Below are 11,838 nucleotides of genomic sequence, written 5' to 3'. Positions count from 1 at the left end.
CAGACACTGAGCTCAAACGAGCTGGGGAGTGGGGGGTGAGGTGCTCCCAAGGCATGGAGTTGCCCCAATCCTGGTAGGAGAGCTGAAGAGGTGGCTGATGCAGGGAAGCATGGCTCCTGAAGGGCTCTGTCATTTTGAAGGATTCCTGGGAGTGCCTGGAGTGGCCAGAAGTGCTTGTGGCCTGAGGCCTCTTCTCAACAATGGGAGGTGGACTGGGTAGGCCTGCCTCAAGGCTGTTAACAGTTGAGAAATGCTTTTCTAGACAAATGGGAGAGAGGGCAAACAATGGCTAAGTTGTTTGAGACAGGTGGCTGAAGTGTCTTAGGGGCTGGAGTTTCACAAATTCCATCACTGGAGAGGAGTATGGGAGCTTGTGCCCAGGTAGAGGATGTGAAGAGCAGAATAGACAGAAGAAAGGGAAAGCCACCAGCCTCCCAGAGGAAAGTTGAATGAGCACCATGTCAGAAAGGGGGACAGATATAAATGATCCTGTGGCCTGACCCCAGACAGCTAGGTGCTGGAGGGCAGAGCTCTGGACCTACATTCTAAACTGACCTCAGGCCCTGGGCAGATCACCAATGTCTTGTTAGTTTCCTCATCTGAAAAATGGGGATGACACCTACCTCCCAGATCTGTGAGAATCAAGTAAAATAATGTTTGTAAAGAACTTTGCTTTTTGGTTTTATTTTTTTAAGCCCTCACCTTCTGTCTTAGCAACAACTCTAAGGAAAAGCAAAGGCTAGGTAATCGAGGTTAAGTGACTTGCCCAGGGTCACATAGCTAGGAACCATCAAAGGCTCAATTTGAACCCAAGTCCTCCTGATTCCAGATCTGGTACTTTATCCACTGTATCACCTAGCTTCCCCTATAAAGAAGTTTGTATGCAGTACAGCGTTATAGAAATGCTAGCTATTATTATGATTATTACCTTAGCACCTGTTGAGATCTTTGGAGACCAACCTGCCCACAGTAAAACACTGATTCATGAATCACTTTAAAGCCTTTTTTTATTCTGAGGGTGCATGAGGGACCCATGAGGGATTCCTGTGGTACCTGGGGCCAGCTGCCTACCCAAGGGGGGTTTGGAGAAGGCTAAAGGAAGACCTAGAGAGTGGACAGCTAGAACTATATGGCCTTCTCTTGGATTGGGACCAGCATGGCCTGAAGGAAGCCAGTCAACTGGTATGGCAACACTCCTATGCCTTCCTGGGTTATTGTCCAAGAGCAAGTAGGTAGAAGTAGGGTAAGATCCCTGAGCCTTTGCCCACTCTGGGCTACAAGCCACAGGTCCAACACCAGACTCCAGGTTGCAGGTGGTACTATTGCCAAAGGCCTCACTGCTGCCCCTTTCCTGAGAGCTTGCTTTTTCAGACAGAGAATGAGAAAGGGAGCTTTTCTCCATTCAAAGATGGGATAGCACTGGCCTGTTCCAACAGCTCCCAGATTGAGATGGTCCAATAGCAGCTACAACCGTCTCTGTCCAAGGAAGGCCCCAAAGGCCAGAGACTAGACAGGCTTTGAGGTTTGCCAAGACTGGTTTGCGGGGCCAAGGGTATCTTCTTGGCTGGACAGGCTATGAAGATACTCCTAGAGTCAGAATGAGGCCTGAGAAGCCAGGAGTCTTGGCTGAACTGAAGGAGAGGGAAGGCCCTGGAAAGAGGTCTAGGCTCTGAGATGGGGTGTGCCTGTGAGGGGCTCTACCCATCCTTTCAGAAGCAGGCCCAGGTCACTGGAGCAGGTATAGACATTCAGAAGAGAGAGCAGTCCAAGTTGCTAGGGAGGCAGAGGGGCAGTGTCTATGGGTCGGTGGGCAGCTTACCGTTGGTAGGGGTGCATCGAAGCTGACTTGATGTTGGTTTTTATGCCACTTGGCATCTTACCTAAAGGGAAAAGCAGAAGAAAGTAGCAGGTTGTGTGCTCAGATTCACCCCAGAAAAGATACTCTAACCCCATGCCATCTCCAAGCTCTTTTGGCTCCTCTCTCTGGACTGGAGGTCAGTTACTCTTTTCTCCTTATATATCCCCCAGTTCTGAACCACCAGGAACCCAGGTGCCAGGGCTTAGGAAAAGTTTAGCCTAAAGAGAGCCAGGAGGGTAAAGAATGTGCATTCATTCACACAGGGAAGCATATCTCTAGTGACCCCAGTCATGGTCCAGGCAGGCCTGCTAGACCATCTTTCCTAACAGAAATTGAGCTGGTCCTGGCTGATAACTATACCGTTTGGTCATCAGAAGGGCTCCAGACTGAGCTTTGGCCAGTCACAGAGGCACATGTCCCTGCCACTGGGGTCACATGTAAACCATGAAATGGGCAGACTCTGGGCACTGGCTCTGGCCTTGAAGAAGCTCCAACCTCACTAAGGCTCTGATTCCACTCCTGAATCCACCCAGTCAAGCATTATAAGCTGCATTCATAAAGTCCTGAGAAGAAATTAAGTGAATGAAAAGGAGAAAGACACTGAAGAGAGGGAAGACACTGGGCAAGACACATTCTCTGCTGCCAGGAAAAAAAATGCCAAAGCCTGGAGAACCTGCCTTATCTCCTGGGCTAGATGACCTTGCCCAGGGGTGTGCCATACACAAAATCCTCTGCAACAGAGAAGGCGGCAGTAGACTATGGAGGTGACCTAAAAAGGCAGGAACCCCTCCACTCCATCCATGGTGGTCTGGGATTAGGGAAGGGAAGGAGAGCCACCTGGCGCATCCTCATTCTGGGAGGACCAGACTTCAAGGCTGGCAGTGATGCTTGGAGATGGAAGTCTGCCAAAAGAAGAACCTGTCTTCAAGAATGAGGTCAGGGATGCCCAAACCCCAAAAGCCAAGGGTGAAGGAAGCAAGCCAAGAAATGAGATTTTTCCAAGTTACATGGCGTGAGGGGCGGCAGAGAAGGTGCTATGAAATGATTTGGCCACACTGGACTTGATGATCTCCCTCCTAGGCCCAGACCCTGGAAACATCAAAGAATGTGGAGAAGAACTTGACCCAGCATCCATAAACACTCATAGCAGCTTTTTATGGCAGCAAAGAGATGGAAACAAATGGGTGCCCACCAACTGAGGATGGTATTAGAATGGAATACAATTGTGCCAAAAGAAAGGATAAAGGGATGGATCTAGAGAAACTTCAGAGTACTTACACTTTCTTGTCTATGATCCAGCTAGAATAGCCTCTTGATGTTTCCTAGACATGATATTCCATCTCTCATCTCCATGCTTTTGCCCTCACTGTGACCCATATGTGCCTAGACTACTCTCCTTTCTCATATCTACCTCCTGGCTCCCTTCAAAACCAAGATCAAATCTCACCTTCTATAAAAGGCTGTTTCTATTCCCCCAACTGCTAGGGCCTTCTCTCTTGGATGACCTTCATTTCATTTAACCTGTAGTAGCTTGTCTGTACCAAGTCATTCATATGTTGTGTCCCCCGACAGGGCAGGGACTGTTTTGGCCTCTCTTTGTATGCCCAGAGTTTAGCTCAGAACCTGGCACATAGTAAGAGCTCCATAAATGTGTGCCAATCGATTATATGAATTGAGGCAGAGTGAAGAGAACAATTTATAGTGTTGATATTTCAAAGAAAGTGTTTTGAAAGGCTTAATAGCTCTGACAATGCAAAGACCAGCTTCAGTTTGTGCGTTTTGGAATGGCTCTGATTTTGGCACCTTTTCCCCAGAACTGAGGATAGTCTTTTGTCCCAGAGAGCTTTGGTCCCAGCTAACTGCTGGAGATCTAACTCATCGCTTTCCCAAACCTTACTTTTCCTAACCTAAATAAAGCCAGCTTATTCTATCCCTATAGTCTAGCCTGATTTTTGTTTGCTCCAAAGGGCTTGGGGCTACCCTGGCTTCCTTCCCATCCTTTTCCCCTATCTTTCTCCTATCATCTTTCCTCCCTTTTTTCAAAACAATACAAGTTCCAGAAGGCTGCTGGTGAAGCCTGCTACCCACCTCCTTTGAAGGAGAGAAGATAATGGAAACTCTGCTCTGCTTGGCTTGGTTTGTCACAAGGGGAGGGGGCTTTTTGGGGGGGAGCTTGGGGTAGTGATAATGATTCCCCCCTAAAAGAAGAAAAAAGAGTCAATGAAATGAGGAGAAAAGCTAAGAAGGGCAGCTTTGGAATGAATACGACAAATTTGTTACATTCTTAAACAACAAAAGTCCTGCATAATAGAGCCTTAGTCTCAGAGACAATTCTTTTCCTGTTCTTCATATATGGAAATGTCTATGTACATTGGAGATCATCAAGTTCATGATATTATAAAATCAAAATTACAATCCTGAAAGAAAATGGAGGGAAAGCATTAGGTTCAAGAAGGGACAAGATAGCTGCTTCAGGGACAGTGATAAATGACACCAGGAAGAAGGCAGAGCTGTTCTACTCATCTTGTTTTTTTCTGCCATGGAGCATGAATGACCTTTGGATCAAAAATAACAAAGTAAAAATGACTAATAACGAATTGATGCCCAGGAGAAGTAAGGAGACACAAAGAGGGTCCTGAGCTGCCTTGATAAATTCAAGTCACCAAGTCCTCCTGAACCAAATTGCTGGGTCCAAAGAAAAATGGGCAGATGTGATTGCTGAGTGACTCAGCGACAGCTGAAAGACTTTAGAGAGTGATACTGAAGGAATGGAAAAAGGTAAATGTTTTGATTAAAAAAAAAAAAAAAAAAGGAAGAAGGGGGCAGCTGGATGGCTTAGTGGATTGAGAGCCAGGCCTAGGGACAGGAGGTCCTAGGTTCAAGTCTGGCTTCAGACACCTCCCAGCTGTGTGACCCTGGGCAAGCCACTTAATCGCCATTGCCTAGCCCTTACCACTCTTATGCCTTGGAGCCAGTACATACTATAGATTCTAAGATGAAAGGTAAGGGGTTAAAAATAAATAAATAAAATCAATCCTCCCCCCCCAAAAAAGAGGAAGAAAACAGATCAGTGAGGTGAATAAGTCTGACTCTGATCTTCAGAAAAATTTCAAGAGTTCATTAATAAGATAGTGAGAGCATCAGAAAAGGAAGTGGGGAAGAGGAAGAGCCAGCTGGGCCAGACTAACCTCATTTTCTTTTCATGGAGGATAGTAGATCAGGGAAGGCTTCCCTAGATTTTAGTCAAGTATCTGATTGTCTCTTATTCCCATGGAAAAGTTAAGACCTAGATTATAGCAGAATCAAGAATCTAGAGCTGGAATCATAGAAGACAAGTCCAAATGCTTTGTACCCCAAGGATTATGGCACCTCTCCATATGATTTGTAGCCAAACCCTTTTCCTGGAGAGCTTTCCTAAATGTATCCTTGATGCCACCCCCACTGCACATAGTAAACTCCATCCATTCATTTATCTCTTTCCTATTTTATAGGGCACTGAGGTCCACGGAAGATAAAGCACCTTGCCCAGGGTCTGAAGGATTAGAACTCCAGGCTTCCTGACTCCACACTCCAAAGTGCCTCCCACTAATCCAATACAATGAGACTGACTCAGAAGGAGTTTTAAAGGACAGACTTGAAAGAAGAGTTAGTAAAGGCTGCATGTCACTCTGGCAGGTCTGTGGTAGAAAGTCCCAAGGATCTGTGTTTGGCCTTGGGCTGGTCACTCTTTTTATTGGGGGTACATGTGAAGGCAGAAAAATGTGGTGATGAGGGAGTTGGACTTGGGAGGGACAGAGACCTGGGTTCAAGTCCTATCTCAAACACCAAGTACACAAACTACAATTAAAAAACAAAACAAAACAAATATAAAGCTCTGTTTGCTGTCAGACTTTCCCCAGTCTTTGTAACATCTCCCCAACTCTGGGGACTCCTATGGGAGGAGCTCCTGACCCCTGACCCTCAAGTTTTTCATTCTGAGTAGGCCTGTGACATCAAGAAGAATCATGTTTTGGGTGCCCTGGAAAGCTTGACCATGTACTTGACCATGTTCTTCCTCAAGGTGGGAAAATAAGAGGCAGGATGAGCCAATAAACTGGAGGGGACCTTACACTTCCTAGACAGACAGAATTTAGAGCTGGGAGGGCCATCTAGCCTGACACACACCCAGAAGGAATCTATCCTTTGAATGCCTCCCCCAAAAGGGCTGTGTGGACCTCAAAAACAGGAAAGCCTTTCCCTCTACCCTGCTTGCTATGGGAATTAGAAAGTTTTTTTCCTGATGTCAGACCTCAAGCTCTACCATCGCTCCTGGTTCTGCCCACTGGCCAAAGAGAATAGACTGATTCTGTCCTCCATATATCAGCTCTTTGGAGACTTCCCCCATCAGTGCTCAGCTTCGCCTCAACATAACTGCTTAGCTTTTCCCCTGTCCCTGAAGCTTGGGTCTTTCACCACCCCAGATGCCTTCCTCTGGAGGTTCTCAAGCCTTCTGATACATTCTTCTTAAATTGAGTGCCCACACGCATTCACTGCTGATAAAGCTGTGAACCGGCCCAGCCATTTTGAAAATAAATTTGAATTACTCAAGAAAAAGCCAATATAAGGCAGTTCCCACTTAGGTAGCTATTACTCAAGAGCTCGAGGTGTGCTTCATACATGTGATCTCATTAGATCCTTCTAGCAGCCCTGGAAAGGCAGGTGCTACTACTGGCTCTTGTCCACATGGAAGGCTTCCCAACTCTTGAGACCAGGGCTCACTCCACTCCACCATTTGAAAAAAGGCCTCAAAGACACAGCCAGTGAGAATATCTCCAAGGAGGGCAATGAAAGAAAAGGTTTCCCATATAACCTCATATCCACCTCCATACTCTCAGTGACAATAAAAACTGGAAATCATATAGGTGCTAATCAGCTGAGGGACCCTGAGCAAGCCCTGCTATACTACTGCATTGAATTTTTGTTCCATATGAAAGAGAGAACATAGGAAAATCAGAGGAATGCCAAAAAACCCATGGAGCTGATGCTGAACCAGGATGGGCTGACTGAGGTGGCAATGCCATGAATATAGATGCATACTCAGTCTGATTGTAATGACCAATCCCTAGCCTTAGAGGGCAGATGATGAAGCACTGGTCCTCTTTCTTCCTTGTGAGGTGGGAGCTTCTGGATACAGAACAACACATGCTGTCATGTTTCACTTTAGCTTTATCTGCCTCAAGAGACTTCTTAGTTAGAAGGGAAGACTCAAGGGTGGGGCAGTATACTGGGAGAAAAATGATGAATAGAAAAGCCAAAGAAAGCATCAACAAAAAAATGAAGTCAAACTGGCCCCTCTGCCCTTCCTGATTACTTTCTCCTAAGATGGGTTCCAGCCTGAGCACAGAGCTTGAACCTGGGATGCTAACAGCCATGCAGGTTAGCCTGAGTTCCTTCACGTGCCCTACTTTCCTGCCACCATACATTTACTCACACTGCTCTCCTTACCTGGCTGGCCAGCTTGCGCCATCTGAACCCCGCTGAGCAGAGTGCTCTGTTGCTGACTGGGTGCCCCTGTCATCTGAACCTGCTGCATGCCCGATGTTCCAGCCAGGAGGGCCCCTGCCCCAGGTTGGCCTGGTTGGCCAGGACCACTGCTGCCTGGAGGCCTCCAGTTGGATAGACCCTTGCCAAAGGCAACTGCGGCCACCAGGGCATTGGTGTCTGTGGGGTTAAAGGTCTGCTTGTTCTGACGGAGACCTATAAAGAAAGCCAGGGCACTAAGCAGTGGGCCTCAGTAGGACCTGGTCTAAGAGCATGAGAAGGCTTCTGATGGCCCCAATACCTTGAGATCCCCTGCAGCTCAGGTTCCCAGGGCTGCCTCAGATGGGTGATTCAACAAGCCTTCCTCCCCTATGGCTTCTTCATTGATCCATGGCCACTTTCTGTATCAGCTTTCCATGTCTACACCACTCTCCGATCCTCTCCTTCTGCCTGTCTCTCTAGGCTTTGCCATCATGCTCCCACTGTAAACTCTCTATGTCCACTTTTCATATGTATACCCCTTCTCCTTCTTCCTAATCTTTCCTCCCCTGCAATGACCCATTCCCACCACACTCACCTCCACTTTCTGATTCCCGCTCCTCTTTGCTGATTTTCTCCAGTAGGTTGGAGCACATTTTATTCAAGGTCTGAATTTGCTTCTATAAAACATGCAAGTGTGTTGAGGTGAGCATCGTTAGGTCTGAGGGCCACCCCAGATATAGACTGCTCTTTTGCCTTCCTGGTGCCCCCCTTACTGGGCAAGCTCTAACATTACCTGGGCCGCATCAGTGCCAATTCGAGCAGCATCTGCGGTCAGTTGCTTCTCCTGCTCCTCTACCTCTGGGTCTGGTTTGGTTCTCAGGTGATCAGGAACCACTTCATGACTGAAGACAGGAACTCGTCCTTCTGTCTGTCGCTGTCATAAGCACAAAGGGCTCACTGTATTAACTGCATCCTTTACCTCAGAAAAAAGCAGCCTGCCAACTGGTTCACATACACCCCAGGATGCCTCTCCATAAGTGTCCCAGAACAAAAGTCACCAGCTGAGTGAGGAAAGGGGACATTGAGCCCCAGTGATTGGGAGTGGAGGTGGGGATGGACAAAAGCCTAGAGGGACATGCAGCCCCTACTGTGTCCTCCTGGGTCCCTCCTCTCACCGTGAGCTCCTCATCACGATCCGGGGATAGTACCAAAGGAATGATGACCTGATTTCGAAGCAATGGGGTCTTCTCATGCTTGAGGACCTTGTTGAGGGTATTCAGCTGTCCAGAGAGTAGAGCAAAGCTGTCCAAGACCGAGGGCCTAGTTAAGGTGGAAAGTCAAGGGAAAAGGGCCTGGCTGAAGAAGTGAGATCTAACTTATGGGTCCCCTCAGGGAAGCAGCATCTTCCCAAGAATCCTTCGAAAAGAACTCCAGATGTGGTCTTAGGATTCATAACTGTGAGGATCATTCACATCCAGGATTGCCCAGAATAGATGCCCAAATCTAAGACTAAGTAAGGTGTTTCCTGACACAGCTGAAGAAAGAGAAAAAGCTCTCAAGTAACTCAGCAGAGCTTGGACCACAGCCAGGCTAGGCTAGTACGCCTCAGGAGAGAAGTGTAATTTCCTACAGCAACCAAAATGTGGAAAGCTGGAGAGCTAAGGATACAGACAGAGAAGAGGCAAGATGTATCCTTTTTGCTTTCTTGGTGGCTCCCTTGACCTTTAATCATGCCTCTGAGAACAGAAGGGAAGGTATATTCAAGGAGTCCCCATCTCCTTGCCTAGTGAACTTCATTCTCTTGGAATTCAAACCCTTCCCAGTCTTGCCTTAGAGAATCAAGTGCTCCAACCCCCTCAAGCCACATCCAAGAGCTAACAAGGACCTCTGTCAGCAGGCCAAGTTTGCCAGACTCCCTCAATCAATCCCCTTACGGGCCTCAGGGCCCAGAGGCTGGGAACTAAGCTTCATGATTGAGGAGGGGCCCACCTGGGATGGCTTAGCACCTTGGCAATAGCATGCTGCCTCCTGCTGGGCTCCAGACATGCTCCACCCCAGCTGCACTTACCAGGTGAGCCGGTCATACTCGTTCTCCAGTTTGCAAATAAAACTTCCCAAGGAGCTTTTCAGATCTGCCACTTGACTCAGAAGTGCATCCACCGATGCTTCCAGCTGCTTCTCTTCCCTCTGCAGGGAGAGGGACCAACTGGTCACTCCAAGGTGGTTAGAGGCCTGTGTGCCTGCCACAGCACAAGACTCAGCTGATGGGGCACATAGTGTTTAACAGGCAGATTGAGGAGGAACCCAGGGTGTGTGTGTGTGGGAATCTCCAAAAGCTACTGGGCAGGGGCACTATCCTCACCCTCATTGTGCCAGGCTGCCTTTTCCTTTGGAACCCTGTCATGATCCTAATAGACAAGTCCCAAGGCAAAGCCTGACCTAGTGGGGACCAGCTGCAGAAAAGTTAGGAGGGAAGGGATTCTTTTCCTCTCTTGCTGTCCTTTGGGTTTTGTATAAGTGACCCTGGCTGCCCTAGCTTGGAGAGTCTGCCTTTACTGCATGGGGACCATATTTCAGGATCTTAGCACAAGAGGGTCTCCTGAGGGCTCTTGGGCAGATACTGTGCTCCAGGCAGGACCAAGGTTACGGTCAGAAGCTGTGTGGGAACCACACACAGGGTCTCTGGTGACCAAGGGGAACTTAGAGGTTCCCAATAAGGGGTTAGCTCCTCCATAGAGACAAGATCTATCCTACACAAGGCAGGATGGTGGGTGGTCCCTGAGGTGTGGGTCAAGGGCCAGCCTGGTGACTTGAAATCTATATACTTCAACCTGCTGACCTACCTGCATTCCTTTTATTCCATTAGCTTATCAGAGGTACCTCATTCCTTCCATGACCTGACATACATCTTTATCTCTCCTTAATGAGGCATCTTGTCTGTACCTACCAATTGCCTCCAGGCCCTGATCATGGGGACCCTCCCTGGACAGTCCTCATTTCCTCAGCCCAAGACTCTCCTAATCAGGCCAGCATGGATTCTTCTGCTCATGACACAACCCTGGGGACAACCTGCCCCCACCCCCAGTGTCCAACTTCTCCTTGATATCTCTATGTCACCAAAAATGAAAGTCTATCCCCTCCCACATGCCTGGGTTTGCTTTCTCTGTTTCTGTTTGTAGGTCATCTCTGTAAACTCTCTCTCCCAGGCCTTGGATTTCTCATTGTTTCTACCTTTACCCTTAGTATCCATTCCCTCTGCCTCCTTCTTGGGCCACTGCAAGAGGGGTGGAGGGTGGGTGTCTGCCTTCCCCTCTGGGAGAGAGCGACACTTCCCACATGCCCATTATCCCCACCAATCCTGGTGGGGCAGGCAAGTCACTAGCCTTTCCAGAAAGAAATAAGTTGACCCCTTTCTTAGGTGCTGTCTCTCTCAGTAGCCTGGGAGCTCCTGGAGGGTAAGGACCATTGGACATTCTGTACCTACAACTGTTTGCTCAACAAAGTTTCACTCGCTCATTCATACCATCCTGTCCATCTCTTCCTACTAAAGGCCTATTCTCCAATTAGTTGCTGTTTTGGAGGAAAATGGGTTGATTTATTTCCAATTTCCTGGAACATCCGCTTTTCTTCCAATGGGGTCCTTCTAGATAAGCCTCCTCTCAACAGTCCCTTCCCTCATTTAATCAGTCCGATTTGCTGGCCCTGAGGCCTGTCCCCAAGGAGCTTCCCCTCGGGCTCCATCATCCTCCCAAGACGGTGACCTCAGCTCGGCCCATCCTACGCCCCCACCTCCCTTCACCCCTCCACCCTACCACGTCCGAGGCTAGCCCAAGGCCGCCGGACACTCCTCGGGTTAACATTTCATCCAGAGTCACGCGGTCTCGCCAGCCCAGCCTCGGTAACATCTCCTGCCTCCATGCCTTGGCCTTGGCCGGCGCAACTGCCCGAAGGCTCTTCTTCCTCCTCCGCTACTTCCAGCCTCCGCTAAAGCCTCGGTTCTAGCCTCGCCTCCCACCGTTGGGGTCCCCCTCCCCCTCCATTTCCAGGAGGCAATGGGGTCGTGTTCAGCTTGCTGATCCTGGGTTCGAGTTTCATACCAGACCGTGGCTCGCCATGTGACTCGTTCTGAGTCTCAACTTCTTTACGTATAAATTGGGGGTCGGGGTTCAGTCAGGCACAGGCCCAAGTATAACGGGGGGCGCCTTTGTCCCCACTACTATGCCTCAGAGGATCTCCTGCCCTGTTCCACCAGCTCCCGGGCTTGGCCTTCAAGGCCTCCTCCTCAGACTTCTCCCAAGCCGGGGGTCTCAGGTCCCAGAACTAGCCCTTACCTGCATCTCGACAGCGAGCGCAGCCTCTGCTCCGTTTTGGTGCTCCGCCACCTAACTTCCGCTTCCGGAAGATCCGCCCTGTAGCCTTACGACTTCCAGGGAACTTCCGGCGCTACTGGCCGAGTGCTTCCGGGTCGCGGCAGGTCA

General features: G+C 48.9%; 1 protein-coding gene across 1 annotated transcript; it reads right to left on the bottom strand.

Moving 5' to 3' along the window:
* Positions 1-1,004: 1,004 nt before the first annotated feature.
* On the bottom strand, positions 1,005-11,725 carry MED8 (mediator complex subunit 8). Its single transcript, XM_044671924.1, has 7 exons — positions 11,692-11,725; positions 9,429-9,547; positions 8,536-8,680; positions 8,154-8,294; positions 7,956-8,037; positions 7,343-7,594; positions 1,005-1,880 (listed from the first exon to the last, which is right to left on the bottom strand). The coding sequence occupies exons 1-7, from the start codon at positions 11,695-11,697 to the stop codon at positions 1,816-1,818; spliced, it is 810 nt and encodes a 269-aa protein (XP_044527859.1). The 5' UTR covers positions 11,698-11,725; the 3' UTR covers positions 1,005-1,815.
* Positions 11,726-11,838: the final 113 nt, after the last annotated feature.

Source organism: Gracilinanus agilis, chromosome 4, assembly GCF_016433145.1.
Source record: "Gracilinanus agilis isolate LMUSP501 chromosome 4, AgileGrace, whole genome shotgun sequence".
Taxonomy (NCBI): domain Eukaryota; kingdom Metazoa; phylum Chordata; class Mammalia; order Didelphimorphia; family Didelphidae; genus Gracilinanus; species Gracilinanus agilis.
This window is presented reverse-complemented; position numbering and strand designations above follow the sequence as displayed.

Bases quoted from the DNA above. Each gene is read 5' to 3' on its own strand.
- MED8 (XM_044671924.1), bottom strand. The intron at 8,681-9,428 runs GTAAGTGCAGCT...CACCTTAACTAG, and splicing joins GAGTATGACCGGCTCACCTG to GCCCTCGGTCTTGGACAGCT. The intron at 8,038-8,153 runs GTAATGTTAGAG...CATGTTTTATAG, and splicing joins TTGGCACTGATGCGGCCCAG to AAGCAAATTCAGACCTTGAA.